General features: G+C 48.7%; 1 protein-coding gene across 1 annotated transcript in view; it reads left to right on the top strand.

Moving 5' to 3' along the window:
• Window positions 1–24,514, top strand: part of AGBL1 (AGBL carboxypeptidase 1) — a 2,739,156-nt gene that overhangs the window by 1,051,292 nt on the left and 1,663,350 nt on the right. The window contains exon 13 of the mRNA XM_069221447.1: window positions 186–275. Within this exon, the coding sequence (XP_069077548.1) occupies window positions 186–275 (90 nt within the window). The remainder of the gene's footprint in view (window positions 1–185; window positions 276–24,514) is intronic.

Raw genomic sequence — 24,514 nt, 5'->3', positions numbered from 1 at the left:
TGCTCTACCTCGCCTGTCTGAGTGGGGATGACTGGTTTATCAGTTGGGTTTTCACTCGACGCTGAAGCGTTCGGCTTCAGTAAAATACATCTTTGCATATGATGCCTTAACATGAAAAGTATTTTCTTTAAACTTATGACTTTCGCTTGTGTCATTTTAAATATGTTATTTAATTTCCCTTTCAGGCCTCTGGAAAATTCTGATGACATAGAATCATTACAATTCTATTCTAAGTTTGAGTCTGGAAATCTTCGGAAAGTTATTCAAGTGCGTCGGTAAGTGTAGCTCTGAAGCGATTGGAAAAATGTGCCATGGTTGTTAAAGTTACTTTAAATAACTGTTAGTTACAAATTACATTGTCCACGAACACCATTTTGTTTGAATTTTATTTTCTGGTTCGGTTAAGCAACATCAGCAGTTTACTTTTTCTTAGAAGCACTGAAGTTTAAAGATAGAGATTCCCCAGAGGTTCTGTAGCCATACTCTTTCTGCTGGAGCGCAATCCCTCGATACAAAGGTTCTATATAAAGAGTGGAGGCGAGGGAGAAGTGCAGATGTCATGTGGAATGCATAGTTTCTACTACATCATTTTTTAATGTTGTACACAGTCAGGAAGATCCCGACGTGCCTCTTACTTTCAGTGCACCTCCCTGCAGAAGACAGCACTGTGGTATCGCCGAATCCGGGCACAGCTCTCACTACACTACTAGTTTGCCATGAGGAATCACGTTTCATGAACTTTGTTGTCCCTTTGTCTTACCTGTGGTTTCGCTAATACCTGTCTCTTTCCTTTGTATATAATCTTGAGGCTCTTCTAATACATACGTCACAAGTAGGGAAGGAACTCTAATAGGCTTTCCGTTTAATAATGTTATACGTTTCTGGAATCTCTGTAATATCTTGAATATCCATTGCTTCAAACTTGTGCTATGGTTTGACTGTTACACTACTCAGACTTTCTAAGTGTTTTACATAACCGCGAAATACTTGGGGTGCTTTCTACTTCGCTTTTCATTTTTAAATATTTGTATGAGTATAAAATAATGCCCTTTGCTATGATGCACCATTTTTAATAGCCTTCACATGGCAGTATCAGACATGCTATCGCAGGTGTCATAATAAAACTTATTAATGAGTGTTTATGTATTTTGAGTAATACATTTATGTAGAAAATAAATTACTGTACAAAAATAATGCACACATTTGAAAATGTGATTAAGAAGAATGGCCAACAATGTTAACGAAATGTACTAATCAATGATTTAATACTTATGAAATGTTGAATATATGTTATACTAATGCAGTAAAATGTCATATTAAGGATTATGCAATAAGCTTTAGCTTTATTAATTGCATGCCTTAACCTAGCGAGTGTCATGGCCTACTTGCCAGGCCTCATGTAAAAGCTGTATTTCTTAGCATTTAATAAAATGTCTGTCCAAAGAAAGTTAAACGGTGAATTTCTATTATATTGTTTAAATGTGCTCGTAACGGATGCTTCTCGTGTGAACCGACTGCTAGGAGATGATGTTCCTTTTATGTGTAATATATGTAAGACTGACTGACTTTCCCAGGATGAGAACTATGAAGATACTGACTAGAGTAGAAGCTGCAACAATATTGTTACCTGACAAACCGGATGATGAGAACATCGCAAGAAAAACCAATCAACGACATGTGAACGGAGTAATATTAGAATTCATAGATTTGGGACTTTAGTTTTATTGGACAGAGTGGGAACATATGACTAACTAACCAATAGGGTTTGGGGGATAGTTTTAACAGTTTTGACTTAACAAGACTGCACAGAGAGAAGACAGCATTACTACTTTCTTATGCGTCTTGACAAGAGACGTGTTTAACTTTAATGCTTAAAGACTTTGCCCTTCCTGAACTTTGATGCTGAAGCCTGATGCTTTGCTGATCGACTGATGTCCTGAGGACGAAGACTGATTCTGCTTTGCTGATCCACCCTGAAGCTAGGTATAACCTAACTGTGATTATTATGCATATTTGCTTTTTCTTTTTAGGTATCAACTGCACTGTTTTGATAGAGCCATGCTTACATGTTTTTTGTCTTCAAAATTTGTGTTACTAAATTGTTTTGCATGAAGCCCAACATGCTGATGCTAATCTGATGTTATTTAAGGATCTTCACAAATGACCTATGGTAATAGGGACTAATTCTTGATGAATTTCTCTGCTAAATTTCATGTATGTTATCACATTGATGCAGCTGACTTTGCTACTGATTTGTACCATAACTTAAGACTGCGTTGTTGTTCAAGCTCTGATTAGATTAAGTTTCTTCCGCCACTTTGGACAACCAGTATTGTTTTTATATGTGTTTCATCTGATTTTGAAATTAATCTACATGACCTTTGCATTGTTACTATAGGGAAATAAACATTCTAAACTTTTACTAAAGGTGTAGTTATTCATGACTGAAAAGTCATGGTGTGTGACAATTACTGACTCCATTGATCATTGATTTATTGATTGCTAATGAATATTGATTATTGTGTATTGATTATTGATTATGCACTGGATCTATGGTAAAAACATCTTAATAGCAAATCAAAAGGTTCATTGACCTATTGGTATTCCCTTGTAAGTTTACTTATTAAGGTCAGACATGCTAACAGCCACGCATGGCATAATACTAGCAATACGACAACTCAGGTCAAGAGCTGGAATTCCTGCACTCCTGTGAGGAGAAAACATGAGAAGATCAAGTGCCTGTAGCAAACCCCAAAATAATAAACTAGGATTTACAAAGGGAAGTGGGTCAAAATATATTTGCCTCACCTTTTGGGTAGCTTGCATCAGACAGCAAGGTGTAACTCCACAGGAGATGGGGAAGAGAAGTGCTGAGGTCAGAACTTTTTAAAGCTGATGGACTCCCATAACATGCAATTTTTAAGCCTCTGTTGGAGAACAGTAGATGGGCAAGGCCCACAGATGAGTGTCCAAGACGTTTCATAGTTGTGTGCCTGGTGTTATTGTGTTTTACCTCTATGCTTCTTGTTCTGGTACTTGGACTCTTGAAACCTCCCTATTTGAGATGAGATTGCTTCCATGTTTGTTTCTAGTGTGGTGCTGGTTTTAACATGCATACTGAACTTTTACCCCCAAATGTGCCTATGTAACAAAATATCATGAATTTTATTGTTGTTCCATTATCAACGTTTCCAATGCATTAACTGATTTCAAAATATAGTTGTACCGCCAAAAATGATTTTGGCCTAAGTATGATTGAGGGCTGAGTCAACGGAGGGTTATATAGACAAGTTGATTAGTGGAGATTAAGTGGCAAGAGGTGAGATGCTCTTCCCTCACATTCCTATACGTGTTTAGAAAGAATCAAAAATATTTAGGGACTAAATATTGTCTCAAGATTATCAAGGACAAAAATATTTTGATGGTAAGCATCTAAATGTATCTATAAGTAAGCAAAGTTTTAATATATATTACTCCAAATTTATGTACCTTGACAATATATAATATGTAAATATATACAGATAAACACACATATATATATATATATATATATATATGTTCACATAATGAACCAAAGATTACAGGGACGTTATAGTTAGATTCTGAATCGACTCACACAAAAACGTAGAAATTCAGCAGTTCAGGCCGAAGTCATGTCTGAAATTTCTAGGGAATTTAAATGGGGAAACATACTTTTTTGCCCCCCCCCTTCTCACCCCGCTTGACAGATCACCCCAAAATTGCCCATGCACAACAAGATTCTAGGTAGCACTTTTTTGGGAATATGTCTTGAGGATTCATCAAATGGCACCGAAGATATAGGCAAGTCAAAAAATGCTTTCTCAATTGAAACTAGGTCCTAACTATAACAACCTACTGGCGACTGCCAGTAGGTAGCATATATACATAGCCCACAAAAGTGTCAAGCTGGGTCTTGTTGTGCATGTAAAGTTTCACAATAATTCGTCAAGTAGGGGCCAAGTAAAAGGGAGAGCCAAAAAAGTGCTTTTCCCGTAGACTCTTTAGACAAACCTACAGCCCAAACCACTGAACAGAATTAAACCAAATTTGGCAGAAAAATAGCTTTGGTCCGCAGATTACCTATTTTATCATTTGATACAAATCTGTTCAGTAGTTTTCTAGATAATAATGAAAATCTAAATTTGTATATCTGGACGGAGCCCATGCAAAGATCTGATTGTCTGTCAGCACTTCAACCAGAAAGTCATGACAGCCATCTTCGGACCAACATACATGACATCACCCATTGAATTGCATTGTAGTGAATGGCAGATTTTGAGGGTCACAAAAAGAAGAACATGTAGAGGGTGATAACAGATTTTAGATACAATATAATTCATTTTTTGCTAAGGTGATTTTACCCTGTCTAAAAGCTTTTTGCAGGAATTTCATGAATCGTGCTAGAAAGAAAACTGTTTCCTCATGGTTTTCCCATAGAACTTATGGAAGGTGCTCCAGAAGCTCAAATGAGAACCTATTTTCTGTAAATTCGCACTTTCTTTCTGAGCCACACAAAATTGAAGTCTGACATTCACAGTAAAACCTGTACTTCCAACAGGAGCCACCTGTCAGTTATTCCCTTGTGTTCTACTGCAGCCTTCCAGAGTATGCTAAAGAACAGCTAGAGTGCTAAAAGTCTTACTTAGAACAAATGTATGGCACACCTGAAGCCATCTTGATTGAATTAAACAGGCAAAACTTAAAACATTTAGGGGGTCATTACGACCTTTGGCGGGCGGCTACCGCCGCCCGCCAGGCGGTAACGGCCGTGCGGCCGCCAATGCGGCCGCACTCACGCAGCCCCCATTACGACATCCCCGCTGGGCCGGCGGGCGCAAACGGGTGCAAACCAAGTTTGCGCCCGCCGGCCCAGCGGGGATGAGGCAGCAACATAGGAGCCAGCTCCTATTGGAGCTGGCGGTGTTGCGGCCGTGCGACGGGTGCAGTTGCACCCGTCGCGCTTTTCACTGTCTGCTATGCAGACAGTGAAAAGCTGGCCAGGCCCTGTTAGGGGGCCCCTGCACTGCCCATGCCAGTGGCATGGGCAGTGCAGGGGCCCCCAGGGGCCTCAGGACACCCCTTACCGCCAGCCTCTTCCTGGCGGTGCAAACCGCCAGAAACAGGCTGGCGGTAGGGGTGTCATAATCCCCAGGGCAGCGCTGCTTGCAGCGCTGCCCTGGCGGATTATCACCGCCGGGGCTAAAACGGCAGGAAACAGCCGGCCCCGGCGGTGCGACCGCGGCGCTTCCGCCGCAGTCGTAATAGGGCTGGAAGCACCGCCAGCCTGTTGGCGGTGCTTCCGTCCTTTTAGCCCTGGCGGTCTCGGACCGCCAGGGTCAAAATGACCCCCAAAATTTGGAAACCAACAAACTGAGGAGTTCATTTTGTCATAGAAATTATGGTTAGTTCTTTAGAAAGAAAAATTAGGACACGTTTTGAGTGAATTCTCAAATATCGTCCTCTTCTAATTCATTAAAACATTCTTACATTTATACTGAAACATGAACATTTTGAATTTATGCCAAAACTGTTGCGCATCTGACCACCATCTTGATGGAATCGAAGTGGAAAACTGAAAGTAGTTTCTACTGAGGTTATGCAATAAATGAGGAGATAAATAACAAAGAAGACTCTCAAGATGTCCACCAGAGAAAAAAGAGCCCAAATGTAGCACAAATATCACCCAAATGTAGCCCAAGAATAGCACAATGACAGAAGTGCACAAAACACTGAATTTTTTATTCTTTTTTTGCAGTTTTATGTAGCGCAGATTTGACGGTATTGGAGTGCTTTACAGGGACATTAGTTACCTTACACATTCATTTTGGGCTTTAAGCATGGGACGATTAAGGCCCTCATTACAACCCTGGTGGTCGGTGATAAAGTGTGATAATACCGCCAACAGGCAGGCTGGCGGTATCTACTGCCAAATTATGACCATGACGGTGAAAACTCAGATAGACAGACACTTTACCACACCAACAGCCAGGGCGGAAACAACAGCCACCACGGCTGTAGCCATCAACACCCAGGGGGCAGTCAATGTTCCGCCCACCGTATTATGAGACAGGAAACCACCACTTTTTCCAGGGCGGTTCCAATGACATCAAAAGCCTGGCGGAAACACTGCAAAGAAGGGAAAGAACACTCCTTTGGAGACACAGGGAAGAACCACACCGCCATGGAGCATGAACTGCAAATATTTCCAATGATTATCTAAGTCCTGCTCCACCACAAACACCAACGACAGCAAAGACGACCACAGTGAGTGCAGCTGCCTAGCACACAGTGGAGGGGGGGGAAAAAGAGAGTGACACACACACGCAACACACATCCCCCCCTCCCCCAACACCATACACACAATCGGCTGCAGTAATAATGCATATTTACCCATGCCCCTGAGGAATAATGCAAGGACAACAGGAATGTGCAAAAGTGAGAATAATAACAACACAGTAGAAATACAAAAATGCAATGTAATGGTATATACATATGTACAGTTCAAGGGACAGTGCCCAGTCCTCAATGTACGTGGGCCACAGGGCTACAGGCCAAAGTCCAAGGCCCCACTTGTCACCTGCACCAACGTGGAGAGAACAATGCAGGGGCATCAGTTGGAAAGTAGGCAGGCACCTCAGGGGGACGGGGGATGGGGGGCACCTCAGCCGGCAGATGGAACAAGACCACTGGTTCTGTAGGGGGCAACATGCCCTGTGCTTGATCCTGGAGAGTGCAAGGCCACAGTCTCTCAAGTGGTTGACTTGCCCACATGCTCTGGAGGAGCATCGTGCCTTGTGCTTCTGATCCTGGGGAGTGTAAGGCCACAGTCTCTCAGGTGGGTGTCTTACCCACTGGTTCTGGATGGGGATCGTGCCCTTTGCTTCTGATCCTGGGGAGGCTGGGGTTGGTGGGTGTCTTACCCACTGGTTCTGGAGGGGGCATTGTGCCCTGTGATCTAGATCCTGGGGAGTGCAAGGTCACAGTCCTTCCGCTGGGTGTCATACCCACAGTATTTGCAGGGGGCAGGACGCACAGCAGCCCATGGAGGCAGGACTACATACTGTCTGCCGGCAGTGATGGCTGCTCTGTGGAGGTGGTGGTGCTGCTGCAGCTGCTGGCGAGGGGAGGCTCCAGCCCATCCCCTACAGCCTTGGATGGCTGCCCACTGGTGCTGGTGGTGCTGCTGCTGCTGGTGGGAGGAGGCTCCAGCCCATCCCCTGCAGCCTCGGATGGCTGCCCACTGGTGGTGGTGGTGCTGCTACTGCTGGTGGTGGTGGGGGGAAGCTCCTGCCCATCCCCTGCAGCCTTGGACGGCTGCCCACTGGTGGTGGTGGTTCTGCTGTTGCTGGCAGTGGTGGGGGGAAGCTCCTGCCCATCCCCTGAAGCCTTGGACGGCTGCACAACCATTGTGGTGGTGGATGTTCTGTCTGAGCCCCTGCACCAGGCCCCTCATCCTTCCTGCCTGCTGGTGCTGACTCCTTGCCCTTCCTGGCAGTAGCTGAGGCAGGGTCCTTGCCCATCCTGGCAGCAGCTGGGGCTGGCTCCTTGCCCTTCCTGGCAGCAGCTGGGGCAGGCTCATTGCCCTTTCTGGCAGCAGCTGGGGCAGGCTCCTTGCCCTTCTTAGAAGCAGCTGGGGCAGGCTGATTTGTCTTCCGGCCCACAGCTGTGGCAGGGACCCTTTCCTTGAGGCTGCCTGGTGCCCTGGATCCTTTCCCAATACGATTGGGTGTGGAGACTACTGGGCCCGTGCACTGGGTGGCTGAGGTGCTTGCCTGGGTTTTTGCCAACCTGGCCAAACGTGAAGGACGGGGGAGGTAGGGAAGAGGTCAATGGTGGAGAGGAATAACTTCTTAGGAACATTGGGGAGGGAAAAGAGGGAGAAGGCTTGGGAGTGGAGGAAGAGGGAGTGGTTGTAGGAGGTGCCTGTCTGCTGTGTTTGGGTGCAGGTGCATGGGCTGGATGCTGTTGTGAGCTGGATGGCGGTTGGGTGTCTGAGTGCTTGCGTTTGTGTACCTTGGGAGGGGGCGTGACAGACACAGTGGGAGAGGACACAGGGGACGTGTGCATGGCTGTTTTGGAGGTGTCTGCCAGTGAGGTCTGTGTTCTGCTAGGTGTGGTGGTGATGCTGGTAGCGGATGATGATGTAGTGCATGCAGGTGTGAGTGTAGACACAACGGTGGGGAGGTGGAGGAGGAGGAGGGGCAGACAGTGGAAATTGTGGATGTTGGTATGTCTGTATCTGGATGGTGTTTGTGTGAGTGCCTCTAGAATTATGTGTGGTGCTTGTGTTTTCTTGTGCCACTCTTGTGTGTTGTCTTGTGCGCATGCTCGTCTACCTGTGTGCTTGGGATAGGTTGGGGTTGAGGGGAATGGGATTGGGAAGAAGAAGTTGGAGGTGGGAGGGTGGAAACAGGGACAATGGCTGCCATCAGAGAGGAGGCCAGAGCCTGGATTGATCTCCGTTGGGCCGCCAAGCCAGTGTGAATGCCCTCCGGGAATGCATTGGTCTGTTGCATCTCGGCCGCCAGCCCTTGGATGGAATTCACAATGGTTGACTGCCCTTCAGAGATGGATCTCAGGAGGTCAATAGCCTCCTCACTCAGGGCAGCAGGGCTACCTGGGGTATGGCCTGAGGTGCCTGGGGTGAAGGAGATGCCCACCATCCTGGGTGAGCGGGCACGGGAAACTTGATGAGGGGCTACTGGGAGGGCAGTGCTGGTATGGGGGTGCAGGCTGTACCTGTAGATGGGGTAGTCACAGAGATGTCTGCCATCACCAGGGAGCTTCCATCGGAGGAGGTATCTGTGTCCGAACTGTCCCCTCCTGTCTCTGCCATGGTGCACACCTCACCCTCAGTCACACTGGTGCCCTCAGCGTCAGTGAACTCTGCCTCCTGGGTCCTGTGGGATGCAGCTCCCTCCATCGCCAATGCCTCTACTCTACCTTGCTAATGCAAAAAGGGAGGGAAGAAACAAAGGATACACTGGGTCAATGTCTGCACCAACACCACCGTTGGCGTACACAACACCCTCACACACAGGGAACAGCCCTACGCACTATACATTGCAATACCAGTTATAATGCTAGCCACCAAGGCATGGGGAGGGCCACATGCCGCCAAATGCAGCACACCTGGGACCCTCACAACCCTGACCAGTTGTGGATGCCTACCAGCTAGGTTGCAGGATTACCACTTCAGAACTCTGGCCAACAGGAGACCTACTCTGCAATGTCAGGCATGGCCTGGGGCACCCACTGACACACATCCCCCACCCAGGTACCCTCCTACCATGCTTAAATTGTAATGATGGGCACTGTACTCACCCCCTTGTGGCTGCTGTGATGCCCTCAAGCACCCATTCAGCTCCGGATAGACCACCTCCAGTATGCAGGCCATCAGGGGGTCAGGGTTCGATGGGCACCCCTTCCTCGTTGGGAGGCCATCCAAAGCTGGGCCTCTGCCATCTTCCGTGCCCAACGTCTCAGGTTCTCCCACCGTTTCCAACTGTGGGTTCTCCACCTGCCATAGACACCCAAAATCCACACGTCCTTGGCGATGGCACGCCATATACCCTTCTTTTGATGGGCGCTGACCTGCAGAGAAATACACACAGGAAATGGTATCAGTCAGACAGTCCTGCCTGTTACACTTCTGGCCCACCATACCCCTTCACATCACCATTTGCACACACATGACCCAGCACACAAGCTGCAGGGGATATACACCCACCGGCACCCACCCACCCTACACGAGGCCTTCAAACACACCACTCCATGCATTCATGCCACATGCATCATGTCCACAGTGTACTCACCTGTTAGTCTGGAGCCCCATACAGCAGTCCATACTGTGGTAGGACCCCATCCACCAGTCGCTCGAACTCTACCAAGGTGAAGGCAGGGGCCCCTTTCCCAGTCACACGAGCCTTGGTAGGTTCCAGACAGTGGTCACAGCACCACATGCAGTGTAGGTCCTCTCCTATGGAAGGTCAGGTAGCAAGTGAGTGATCAGATAGAAAATGATGGTCACGTCCACGGCGGTGCATACCGTCACTGCCGGTGTACATCACCATTGGCCACTGTACCCCATAAGGCCCAGAGTTAACCAATGAGGAGTTGCACAGCGGTTCTCGACCACCTACTGCAATGGCACACAACGTCAGCAGAATTACCTCACTTCCACCTGTACCTCCACACAGGACAGGCAGACGCCATTTCACTCTTTTGTCCCCTAGACTGCCACTGCTATGGATGAATAGGAGATGGAGACATACCCCCGTGTACAGACCCCTGGTGGACTTGGCAACACTGGAGGACAGGCACATTATTCTCACCTATAGACTTGACAGGGCCACATCACAGAGCTGTGTGCCCAACTGGAGCCTGACCTGATATCTGCTATCCGTCACCCGACTGGGATCCCCCCTCTTGTACAAGTCCCATCTGTGCTCCATTTCTTGGCAACTGGTTCATTCCAAGTGACAGTGGGCTTGGCAGCAGGAATATCACAGCCAATGTTCTCAGTAGTGCTGACAAGAGTGCTGTCTGCCCTGATTAAACACATGTGCAGCTACATTGTTTTCCCCCAGGTGGAGGATTTGGCCACATTGAAGGCTGATTTCTATGCAATGGGACATATCCCCAACATAATTGGGGTGATTGATGGAACTCATATTGCATTTTCCCCTCCCCCCCAGCAAAATGAACAGGTGTTCAGAAATCGAAAGAGTTTACACTCCATGAATGTACAAATGGTGTGCTTGGTGGACCAGTACATCTCCCATGTCAAAGCAAAGTATCCTGGGTCGGTGCATGATGCCTTTCTCCTGAGGAATAGCAGTATCCCTAATATGATGGCCCAGCTACAGAGGCACTGGGTATAGCTAATAGGCGAGCCCTGGTTCACACCCAGTAGATGTTGGCGTATTGGTATGCTGTGGGCCATATAGGATAGTGTGTGCCTAACTGTTGTCCCTCGACTCTGGTTACCCCAACCTATCATGGCTACTGACCCCTGTGAGGAATGCCGGGACAAGGGCAGAAGAACGTTACAATGAGGCACATGGGCGAACAAGAAGGATAATCGAACAGGACTTTGGCCTCCTGTAAGCCAGGTTCAGGTGCCTCCATCTAACTGGGGGATCCCTGTGCTACTCACCCAAGAAGGTCTGCCAGATAATCGTGGCATGCTGCATGGTGCACAACCTTGCCTTGAGACGCAATGTGCCTTTTCTGCAGGAGGAGGAGGCTGGAGATGGCGTGTGGCAGCAGTGGACCCTGTGGACAGTGAGGATGAGGAGGCAAACGAAGAGGATGAGGACAACAGAACAGCAGTGATTCGACAATACTTCCAATGACTCACAGGTAAGACAGTGTTACTTCACATTTCATTGTCATTATTTAGATTATCTTTGGCACTGGCATGCTGTTATTTCCCACTTCTATGCCCACTCACTGTACCCTTTGGCAACTCATTTTCTAGATGTTGGTGCCCCACTATCGCTCCTGGTGTGATCACTGCAGCCAACTACAGGTCTTTCTTATGTGAACATTACTGTACAGTTCAATTGCAATGTTTGAACCTGGTTAAACAAATACATACTTAAATAATACTGCATACTTGTATTTTGTCAAAGGGTGTTTATTGAAGTCCTAAGAAGAAGAGGGACAAGTGCATTGGGATAGGGTGATGATGGAGGAAAGTCCAGGGTATAGTTCCAGTCTATTTGGTACACAGGTGCATTGTCCAAGGGGACATAGGAAGGGGAGCAATGGCAGTTCAAGGTGGACAGGGTGACAGAGTGGGACACAAGGGTGACAATCAGGAGAGTCTCATTTCCTGGTTGAGGTCTTGGCAATAGTCTCATGCTTCTGCCTGAATCGCAGGGAACGTTTGCGGGGTGGTACACCTTCTGTAGGGGGAGGGGTGCTGGTGACCTGTTGGTCCTGGGTCGGGGCCTCCTGTCCACTAGCAGCAGCAGAGGTGGAAGGCAGTTCAAATGTCTGGCTAGTGGCAGGGCCCGCTTTTGTGAGGCTGCCTTCCTCATAATGTTGGCCATATCTGCCAGCACCCCTGCTAAGGAGACCAGGGTGGTGTTGATGGCCTGCAAGTCCTCCCTGATCCCCTGGTACTGTCCCTGCTGCAGTCAGCTGTTCCTCTGCACGTTGTCCAGGATCTGGCCCAGCGTATCCTGGGAATGTTGGTAGGCTCCCAAGATCTAAGCAAGTGCCTCCTGGAGAGTCAGTTTCCTGGGCCTGCCCTCACCCTGGCACACAGCACTCGTCCCAGTTTCCCTGTTGTCCTGTGCCTCTGTCCCCTGAACCGTGTGCCCACTGCCACTGACCCCAGGTCTCTGATTGTCTTGGGTATGAGGTGTGCCCTGGGGTCTCTAGAGTGGTGGACGCACTGCTGATTGATGTGTCCTGGGGACAGAGGTATGGGTACGCTGGGTGGGTGCTATGGTGGTGTTTCCAGATGGGGGAGGATCTGTGGTGGTGTGTGACTGTGGTTGGGTAACCGACTGTCCAGAAGTCCCTGATGGGCCAGGTTGGTCATCCAGATCCAGGCGACCAGAGTTGCTCTCATCACTGTGGGCCTCTTCAGTTGGGGGACTGGATAGTGCTGGCACTTCTCCGCTGACATTGGCTGGGATACCTTTGGGGATATAAATGCTGTGTTATTGTTTCTGTGTGGGACATATTGTGCATTGGTGGGTTCCCCTCTTTGTTTGTATTTGCCCTGGCAGCTTTCACTTGTGTACATTGGTTTATGGTGGGATGATTAGTTCTCTCTAGTGTGCATGCTTTAGTGATAGGTGTCCATGCAGGTCTGTGAGTGGTGTCCATGCATTGGTATAGCATGCAGGGCTTGGCATTGGGATGAGTGAGGTGTGATGGTGGGGGCTGTGGGAGGTGGTAGAGTGATGGGAGTGAGGGTGAGGGTGGAGGTATGTAATGGCATGCAGGTAGCGGGGTAGTAGTAGTATAGAGCTGACTTACCAGAGTCCAGCCCTCCTGCTACTCTGACCAGGCCCTCAGGATGCATGATTGCCAAGACCTGCTCCTCCCATGTTGTTAGTTGTGGGGGAGGAGGTGGGGGTCCACCTCCAGTCCTCTGTACAGCTAGTTGGTGTCTTGCTGCAATGGAACGTACCTTCCCCCGTAGGTCATTCCACCTCTTCCTGATGTCATCCCTTGTTCTGGGGTGCTGTCCCACAGCATTGACCCTGTCCCCGATCCTCCACCATAGCTCCATCTTCATAGCAATGGATATCTACTGCACCTGTGCTCCAAATAGCTGTGGCTCTACCCTGATGAATTCCTCCACCATGACCCTTAGCTCCTCCTCTGAGAATCAGGGGTGTCTTTGTGTTGCCATGGGTGTTGTGTGAGGTGTGTAGGTGAGGGTGTGTAGGGTGATGTGTTGTGGTGTGTGATGTGGGGTACATGAGTGGTGTATAGGTGTAGGTGGTGTGTGGCCCCGGTTTTGTCTGTAGTCGTGGTGTCTGTCTCGTGGCAATGGCTTGTATTCGTAAAGGGTTGTGGGTAATGTGGGTGGGTGTTTTATAGTGGTGTGGGTGTGTGGGTGTGGTGTGTGTACGGGTGTCAGGTGTGTGTTGTTTGAATTGACCAATGTAATGGTGTTTTGTATGTGTGTCTGTATTTTGAGCGTGGCAGTATGTACTGCCAATGGTTTACTACCATTGAATGTCCGCTGTGGTGATTTGTGGGGTCATAATGTGGTGGGCGTTGTTCTGTTGGCGTAATGGTGTGGGTTTGGATACCAACAGTTTATCACTGACCTTTGGTGTGGCAGACTTGTGTCTGTGGCTGAACAGCGACGGATTGGTGTGTGTGTGTCATAATAAGGTTAACGGATATCCGCTGCGGCAGCGATATGTTGGTGGCAGTCAGCATGGCGGTAAGTGGAATTTACCGCCAATGTCATAATGAAGGCCTAAGTGATTTGCCTGGAAACATAGGATGTCGAGCTGACACTGAAACTCAGACCTGGTTCCCCAGTTGCATAGTCTGCAGCTGTGGTGGTAAGAACACATTCTCTCTCCTAAATGCAATATATAATCAAGTGATCAACTGGATAAAAAAACATCAAGATAGCAAATAATTGAAAAGTGCTTTGACGCTATTTAAGAATTCAGAAAATATGTTTTCATTTTAGTTTTTTAGAGCACTAACCATATTTTCTATGGGAATATGATCCTCTCATTTTTATATTTTCTAAAGGGAATGGTTTTGGTATTACCATTTTGATTACATCAAGATAATGTCAGGTGTGCCACCTTTTTGTATGAAATATAAAATGTTAGCTATCTAGTTGTTGATTAGAATACTGTGGGTAGGCAGATGTCAGGGGCACGGATTCGGACAATTGTTGGCAGGGAGGAGGCTGCAGGTGGGAGGTGCAGTGGTAGCACAAGGGACCATGGAGGGCAGGGGAAAGGGGGGCATGAGCAACAAACCAGCCATACAGGACAGGCAAGAAAGGCAGTGGCAATATAATAGACCATTGAGGGAAGAAGGAAGAGGCAGTGGCAATACAATCATACGTGCCAATAGACCTGATTTAGGCAGAAGACTCCTGATGTTTTTGAGCCCAAAATTCCTTTTTTCTATCTGTCTCCTGCCTAAAATCTTTTTCAATGTGTGTCGATGGGGATAATCAATTCACCTGTTTTTTTTTTCAAACTCTCCCTTGTACTAAGTTCAAAATGTTGGCAAGTATGGTGCATTGGATCACTGATGACAGGAGGATTGGGTAGGGACATGAACTCGTAACAGAGGGCAGAAAGGGGATGGGTAACTGAACATACAGAGCCTGTGTCAGTCATTGTAGCAGAACAATACATCACACAAGGCAAGTGGATGCACAACTGACTATAGAAAGCAATAAGGATGGGGACAGGGTCATGCACATGGTCAACAGAGAGCAGAGGAGCTGACCATACAAGGCAGACAGGAGGGACAGTTGCAGCATAACAGACCATGAAGGGCAGGAGGGAGGGGGTGGGGCATGACAACAGAGCAGACAAGGCAGGAGGGAGGAGATAGGGGCCTGCAATTGGAAAAAGGAGGGCAGTGTGCAAGGGAGCAGGGCTCGAGCAGCAAGCTGACCATGGAGAGCAAACCATATGGGCATTGGAAGGAAAATACAACAAAGAGGTCAACAGTGAAACTATAATGGCATACACACAGACAACAGAGGAAAGATGGGAGGGGGTGAGAGGCAGCACGCTGACCACAAGGACAGGTAGAAGGAACTGTGGCAGCACAGAAGGCCATGCATGGCAAGCAAGAGGGTTATTCGGAGCACAACTGCCATGGTGGGCAAGGGGATGCACAAAGCACAAAGGACCATGGAGGACAGAAAGGATGGGTAGGGGCTGGACACAGGCAAGAGAGGGCAGGGAAGGAGCTTTACAACAGACCACACTGGGTAGGCAGGAGAAGCAGTTGCAGAACAACAGAGTATGGAGGACAGAAGGGAGTGGCAGCAAAATGGACCATGGAGGACAGGAGGGAGGGGAGAGGGGCATGGAACATGTACAGGCAGGGTGGAGGTGGCAGGGATAGACAGCAGTCATCTGACCATGCTAATCAGGTAGGAGGGGCAGTGGCAGCTCAACAGAACACACAGAATAGAAAGGAGGGGCAGTGGCAGGTCCATGGAACATGGTGAACAAAAAGGAGAGATCAGGGCCACATACATCAGATGGCAGGGGAAGATGGGTATAGGCAGCATGGTAAGCTCAAAGGCTAAGCAGGAGGACAATGATAGGGAGAGAATTGGGCAACTGAGGGCAGGAGGAGTGGACAGGGACATCAATCTAAATGAAGTGCAGTGGCAGCACACCAGATCATGCAGGGCATGAGATAGGGGGTTGGAGCATTGACTCGGACAACAGAGAGTAGGGAAGAGGTAGATGGTGTAGCAACCTAACTGTTCAGGGCATGTAGAAAGGGCAGTGGCAGAAAAATGGGCTGTAATGAGTGAGCAGGGAGTGGGGCAGGAGCAACAAGCTTGGGTGGGGGCAGCACAATACCAGGCCAGGCCCTGCATTCAACTCCCCCCCCCAATGTGTTTTGCAATGGGCATTTTACTTGACATTTAAAAAAGAAATTCACTGAAAAAAACAAAGGTTATAAGGATGTTATAGTTAGGAAAGAGAATTAAAAAAAACAGAGATATGAATTTAAAAAACAAAGGTTGCAGGGACGTTATAGTTATGCTTATATTTCAAATGTACAAAATCATAGAAATTCAGCAGTAATAGTTAGTTTTATTTCAAGTAACTATAACTCATGCCCTTGCCATGCACTGCTAATTACCCAGATATTACATCACTCATGACCTCTTCTATGACATCATTTATAACATCACTGTAACATTTGCAGTAAAATTATTCACGAGAAAACTGTGCATGGTGGGGGCACAAGTTATAGTTATCTTTGGGCACGAGTTATAGTTACTTGAAATAACTTTAACTGCTGAATTTCCATGGTTTTGTATGTTTGAAATCTGAGCCTAACTATAACGTCTGTGCAACCTTTCCTTTGGTCTTTCAAGTGAATGAAAATGTATATATATATATATATATATATATATATATATATATGGACAGAAAATGACCACAGCACTCGAAAAGTGTACAAATTGTAAGCGTATAGGTACAATCTTATATGTAGCAGGTAAGTAAATAAATCATTCAAAGTTCTCATTGATGTTCCAGTAGGTCTTTAATTCAGATTAATAGTCGCGAAGTACAGTCAAACAGGCACAGCCAACACGTGTTTCGTCACAAATGTGACTTCTTCAGGGCTGTAACAATATATACAGTAACAGGTTTAAGGAATGTAAATGTGAACTGGAACAAATATACCTTGAAAATAGCTAATGTGAGTGTATAGACATGGCAAATGAAACCAGTGCGCAAACGTTAGGTAGTAACCTGTACAAACAAGATCGTTGGAATTGCTTCCATAGTGAAAACAGAAAGTGGAGCCCAAAGAACATATCCCAACAATGTGTATATATAACACTCCAAATGGACATTAAAAGTGACTTATACATAGCATGGTGTTAAACCATGGTCCCCCTATTACGCGGCTACCCAGTGTAATATCACAATTGCGATGAGATCAATGAAAGGGGTGCAAATAGATGGTAAAACCGCCTACCTATTTTGTCAGTAATGGGAAGGAGTACCTTAGCGAAGCATGTATAAGGAGACACCTGGGGAAATAGGAAAGTTGGAAAGAGGAGGGAAGAAGAGAGGGTGAAAAGGAAGAAAAAGGTACAGATTGGTGAGTGGCAAGATTAAAATTGAGTCAAAGTCAAAAGTAGAAGGGTTGAGTTGAAGAATGGAATCAGACTACCTGCGCATGAACAGGTGTAGAAAGGGAGTCCGAATCCGAGTGAAGAACCATCAGTTGTAAGACGACATCTCCGTAGTAGTGTCATCCAAAATAACAGGTAAGTGTGCCGAAATAACAAAGGTAGGTAGGACCCTGGTAAGTCTTAGGATAAGTTAAAGGTAAGTATGTTGAGGTTGTCAAGAACAAGACAAACGAGATCTACAGTGTAAAGAGGCAAGCAGTCTCTGGTGAGTTTTTAAATATTCCCAATATTGGTTAACCGTATATGGAGGAGCAGCAGTTATTGAAAGCGCGATGTAAAATAATTGTAAAAGGGAAGGCAGTACAGGTATCATAAGTAAAACGACAAGTAGTGGCAAAGCGTAAAAGTGAAGGCAGCATGGGCACCATAAGCAGAGAGACAAAAGGTGGCAAAACGCATTAGTCAGGGGAAGAAGCCCAGTGTGCTTCCGAAATTGTAACATGAGGACTATATGTAAAAAGGTCAACAATGCAATTCGCTCTGACATGAGGGTTGGGAGAACAAAAACATTTAAAATTATAAAAGAAAGTCTGTATGCATGGTAAAAACCTGTCGCCATAGAGAACCGTTTATGGCAGTGGTGAGATGACAGTATAAGGCATAAAGTCGGTGCCGTGTATTGCGTGACTTGCGCTAAGTAGTATATTAAGAAATGCGGTAATGGTGCAGATTTAAGCCGTTAGGGTTGGGGGTGTAAAGGGGGCAGGACAGTCTCATGGCTGAGAGAGCCGTAAGGTCATCAGGGGCCAGTCTGTCACCAAAAATTAAAGAAGCGCGGTAAGCAAGCAGTGTCTGATACAGGACTAGGCTGTAAACCGGTAACAGCGGTAGAAAATATTGAATGCACGGATACCTGTTAAAGTAAATAGCGGAAAGGGTGGCAGCAAATTCTTATGGCTGAGAACACTCACTGTGAGCCCGCATGTGTGTCTCCTGTCGGTTTGAAGAACGAGGCTGGTGAGACTAGGTTGGGTAGGTTGGGTAGTGAATAAATAGACAAAAAGGGGGGGAACGTCAAGGAAGACGTAGAGAGGCATTGGATGTTGTCCGATCCCAGGAAATGGCCAGTCGGGCCAAATGTGTCCGCCATGTTGGGATGGTGGTGTAGGTAAGTGATAGTATGGAAAAAGAAGGTAAGAATGATGTTTGCAGGAAATGTGTGATAAATAGAGACCCCAAGTCAGAGACAAATATGTGTTAAGGGAATAGCACCACAGTAAAAAACTCTGGGATGAATCCACAGTATAAAAAACAATAGTAAGCCCAGGTACAACATATAATAGGGAGGTAATTAACATCAGTATGTATAACTAGTACACTTGTAACTAGTGCAGTTCAAACATATATATAACCATGATTGTTGCACATTATTTGAATATTTTTAGAATATACCCCCAAAGGATTAGTAGAACATAGAAGTGAGTGACATGGAGTAAATAATAATTCAGTAGTATAAAGTCTACCAGGCAGTATTAGTTGGTCCTCAGTTTCCACTGGTTATTTATACAGGTAAATCCTATGTGTAACATATAGGGGGTCATTCTGACCTCGGCGGTAAAAGGCGCTTACCGCCGGTCAGAAGACCGCCATAACACCGCCGCGGTCGCGGTAAACCGCCACGGTCATTCTGACCCGCAACTGGCAAACCGCCAAAAGCCCAACATCAACAAAATTCCGCCACAGCAACGGCCAGAGAAAAACTGGCGATGACCAAACCTCCACCGTCACGCCAACAGAAATACACCCATGCCATTCCGACCCACAAATCCCTGCAGCGGTCTTTCAACCGCGGTATTCCATTAGCGGTATACACCGCCGCGCTCAAAATACACACAGCTTTACAAAACACTACCACATTGGACAATTCAAAATACACACACCTGAGACACATACACACACCACTCCCACACACCCAATACAATATAAAACACACACCCACATCACCCACAAACCCTTACGACCACAATTGCGACTGAAGGACAGAGAGAGACAGCACAGAATAGAGTAGACCATCACACAGAGGCAAATCACAACATCACCCACACAATATCCACGCACAAAACACCATACACCACCACACTCACCACACTCTACAACACATACACCACCCCTCACCTCATCCACACCACCCCATGGCACCCCAAAGACACCCCAGGTTCTCTGACGCAGAACTCAGGGTCATGGTGGAGGAAATGGTTCGGGTAGAGCCCCAGCTCTTCGGGACACAGGTGCAGCACACCACCATTGCCAGGAAGATGGAGCTATGGCAAAGAATAGTGGACAGGGTCAACGCTGTGGGACAGCATCCACGACATCAGGAAGCGGTGGAACGACCTACGGGGGAAGGTGCGTTCCATGGTATCAAGGCACAACATCGCGGTGCAGAAGACTGGCGGCGGACCCCCAACTACTCCCCCAGAATTCACAGCATGGGAGGAGGAAGTCTTGCACATCCTGCATCCTGAGGGCCTCGCAGGAGTAGGCGGAGGAATGGACTCTGGTAAGTCAAATCTTCACTACTTCATTCCCCCCACCCCACCTGCATGCCAAATCATCCCCCCACCCTCACCCCCACCCCCATCATACCAACTCCTTGCAAATGGCTCACAATCACAACCCACCCATCCCAAAACCTAGCCCTGGATGTGTCCCCAAAGCATGGACACCCATCACCAAAGCATGCCCACTGCACATACCCATCTCCCCCACAAGCCACCGTCACAAAAGCCCCCACAAGGGAATGCCAGCACTGGGGTACACGGCCACCCACCCATTACACTAAATGGGACACACAGAAGCAATAACCATACTCTTATACCCCTGAGGGACCCGAACGCCACCACACCACCCAGGAGGGTCCAGAGATGTCCATCCCACCCCCAGAAGAGGCCCCCAGTGATGACAGCAGCTCTATCTCCCTGGACCCAGATGGCCAGCCCGGCCCATCGGGGACCTCAGGACAGTCAGTTCCCCACAGACAGCCACAGGCTACAGCAGACCTAACCCCCTCTGGGAACACCAGCACAGCTCCCACCCAGCGGGCCCATGCCTCTGTCTCCAGGACATGTCAATCAGCGGTGTGTCCACCACTACAGGGCACCCAGGTTGACCCACCACCCCAACAACAACAGGGACCTGGGGGCAGTGGTAGTGGGCACACGGTCCAGGGGACAGAGGCCCAGGGAAACAGGGGAACTGGGAGGGCTGCTGTGCGACAGGGGGGGACAGGCTCAGGGAACCGATTCTCCAAGAGGCCCTCTCCTCCATCATGGGAGCATACCACCGCTCCCAGGAGACGATGGCTACGGTACTGGCCAGGTTCCAGGAGATCCAGGTACTGCAGGAGGAACAGTACATGGGGTTCAGAGAGGAACTGAGAAACATTAGTTCCGCAATGGGGACCATCGCAGTGGCTCTTAACCAGATAGTCACCACATTGCAGGACCATGTGGCACCACAAAGGGCCCCTGTCACTAGCATGGACCCAGACCATGCTACCACCTCCGCCGGCGCTAGTGGACAGGAGGCCCCCACACAACGACAGGCCACCAGAACCCCACCTCATGCAGAAGAAGAACCACCCCGCAAGTGGTACCTGAGATCTCAGAAGAAGACAGAGTAGGATGCCAAGACCCCCGCCAGCAAAGGATACCCCCTGATGTCATCCCACTGTCCCACATTGTCACCCTGTCCAAACTTAAACTGCTCCTGCTCCATCCTTCCACAGGCATATGGACAATGCACCTGTGAGACTAAAAACTGGACTCTGCCATGGACATTACTCCACCATCACCCATCACCGTTTTTCAATCATGTCCCTAAATTTAGCACTTTAATAAAATCACTTATTGCACTTAAGAAATCTGGAGTCTGCTTGTATTTTGAACAAATGTATTAGACATAACGGTGCCAAAATGTTCAGTTACATTGTGATGACAACATACCACTGTCACACAGCTGTAGTCCATGGGCAAACAAAGCAGTGGTCACGCAGTGGGGCCCACAGCTCTGAAAACGGAAGGGAAAGCCACAACTCAGTTAACAGGAACTGGGGGTAAACACAGACAGTAGAGAGGCAGGAGACGTTAAGTAAATGTAAAATGGCGGGGTTGATTCGTACCTGTGTGCTACTGAAAATACTGTTGTATCACTGTGTCCCTGTTGTCTGTGTCGTCCCCGTCGTCTTCCTCCTCTTCACTCTCCACAGGCTCCACAGCTGCTACAACACCACCATCTGGACCATCCTCCTGCAGGAAAGGCACCTGGCGTCATAAAGCCAGGTTGTGAAGCATACAGCAGGCCACGATGATATGGCACACCTTCTTTGGTGAGTACATTAGGGATCCACCTGTCATATGCAGGCACCTAAACCTGGCCTTCAGGAGGCCGAAGGTCCGCTCGATCACCCTCCTAGTACGCCCATGGGCCTCATTGTACCGTTCCTCTGCCCTTGTCCTGGGATTCCTCACTGGGGTCAGTAGCCATGACAGGTTGGGGTAACCAGAGTCACCAATTAGCCACACACGGTGTCTCTGAAGTAGTTCCATCACGTAAGGGATGCTGCTATTTCGCATGATGTACGCATCATGCACTGACCCAGGGAACTTGGCATTTACATGGGAGATGTACTGGTCAGCCAAACAGACCACCTGGACATTCATCGAATGATAACTTTTTCTGTTCCTGTACACCTGCTCACTTTCACTGGGGGGAACCAAAGCCACATGGGTCCCATCAATGGTACCAATGATGTTGGGGATATGTCCAAGGGCATAGAAATCACCCTTCACTGTAGCCAAATCGCCCACCTCAGGGAAAACAATGTAGCTCCGCATGTATTTAATCAGGGCAGACAACACTCTGGACAAAACCTTAGAAAACATAGGCTGAGACATCCCTGATGATATGGCCACTGTTGTTTGGAATGATCCACTTGCCAAAAAATGGAGTACTGACAGAACCTGCACCAGAGGGGGAATCCCTGTGGATTGGCGAATGGGGGACATCAGGTCTGCCTCCAGCTGGGCACACAGTTCCTGTATAGTGGCTCGGTCAAGTCTGTATGTCAGTATGACATGTCTTTCTTCCATTGTCGACAGGTCCACCAGCGGTCTGTACACGGGAACATTCCTCCATCTCCTCGCAAGTCCCAGCGGACGGTGCCTAGGAAGGACAACATGGAGCACAGAGTCAAGCAACCCACAGGTACGTAACCACAGCTTGCACAGAACACGATTCAGTATGCATTGAATGGCTTGTATGAGTGGCAATGCAACGCCTAGGCCTGTGTGACGCAGTAGAAATTAAGCCATGTGGACCCTTGAAATGGCGGCTGCCTGACCTGTGAAGTGTGACAATGGGATGTGAGGTCAATGCGCTGGCGTGGCACACTGTGGCGGTAGGCGGTCGAAGACCGCGGCGCAATGCAGCATTGGTTAACATTGAACAGGGCCCTTCAAGACAAGCACCGCTGAACAGGGCACCGCCGTGTCAAGAACCGCTGAACAGGGCCCTTCAAGACAGGCACCGCTGAACAGGGCACCGCCATGTCAAGAACCGCTGAACAGGGCCCTTCAAGACAGGCACCGCTGAACAGGGCCCTTCAAGACAAGCACCGCTGAACAGGGCACCGTCGTGTCAAGAACCGCTGAACAGGGCCCTTCAAGACAGGCACCGCTGAACAAGGCACCGCCGTGTCAAGCACCGCTGAACAGGGCCCTTCAAGACAGGCACCGCTGAACAGGGCACCGCCGTGTCAAGCACCGCTGAACAGGGCCCTTCAAGACAGGCACCGCTGAACAGGGCACCGCCGTCTCAAGAACCGCTGAACAGGGCCCTTCAAGACAGGCACCGCTGAACAGGGCACCGCCGTCTCTGCACCGCTCCGCTTGGCCCTTCATCTCAAGCACCGCTCCGCTGGGCCCTTCATCTCAAGCACCGCTCCGCTGGGCACCGCCGTCTCTGCACCGCTCCGCTTGGCCCTTCTTCTCAAGCACCGCTCCGCTTGGCCCTTCTTCTCAAGCACCGCTCCGCTGGGCCCTTCATCTCAAGCACCGCTCCGCTGGGCCCTTCATCTCAAGCACCGCTCCGCTGGGCACCGCCGTCTCTGCACCGCTCCGCTTGGCCCTTCATCTCAAGCACCGCTCCGCTGGGCCCTTCATCTCAAGCACCGCTCCGCTGGGCACCACCGTCTCTGCACCGCTCCGCTTGGCCCTTCTTCTCAAGCACCGCTCCGCTTGGCCCTTCTTCTCAAGCACCGCTCCGCTGGGCCCTTCATCTCAAGCACCGCTCCGCTGGGCCCTTCATCTCAAGCACCGCTCCGCTGGGCACCGCCGTCTCTGCACCGCTCCGCTTGGCCCTTCATCTCAAGCACCGCTCCGCTGGGCACCGCCGTCTCTGCACCGCTCCGCTTGGCCCTTCATCTCAAGCACCGCTCCGCTGGGCACCGCCGTAGCTCCGCTTGGCACTTCATCTCAAGCACCGCTCCGCTGGGCCCTTCATCTCAAGCACCGCTCCGCTGGGGCCTTCATCTCAAGCACCGCTGACACATTGGCAGAAGGGGCAGGCCCGGATCAGTGTCGGACAGGGCTGCACGATACACTCTGGGCACCAAGAGTCCTCCAGTACTGCTGGAGTCTGTCATCCACTTGTGAGACTGTGGCTTTGCACTCCCCAGGATGGCACAGTGGGAAAGCCACCCACTGTAGAGACTTGAGAGACTGTGCCTTTGCACTCCCCAGGATTGAACATTGGCCGTGGAGGCCCCTCGTGGATCTGGCGTCGTGGACTCATGTGGCTGAGGTGGCCCCCCTTCCCTTCCCCCTGAGGTGCCTGTAGTTTTCCTATCTGATGTCCCTGCAGTGTTCTCTCCAATGGATTCGGGTCTCATGTGTGGGCTTTGCCCATGTGTTGAGGACCATTGGCCCACGTACAATGACAGAAAGCCAATTCTGACGGGACAATATACATATGTGTATATAGTTATGGGATGTTCGTCTTACTTATTTACTTTGCCTTACAATATATTTGTATTACAATTACTTATTATTTTGTCTTTGCATTCTTCCGGGGGGCTTG

The sequence above is a fragment of the Pleurodeles waltl genome, chromosome 3_1 (genome assembly GCF_031143425.1).
Source record: "Pleurodeles waltl isolate 20211129_DDA chromosome 3_1, aPleWal1.hap1.20221129, whole genome shotgun sequence".
Classification (NCBI taxonomy): Eukaryota; Metazoa; Chordata; class Amphibia; order Caudata; family Salamandridae; genus Pleurodeles; species Pleurodeles waltl.
This window is presented reverse-complemented; position numbering and strand designations above follow the sequence as displayed.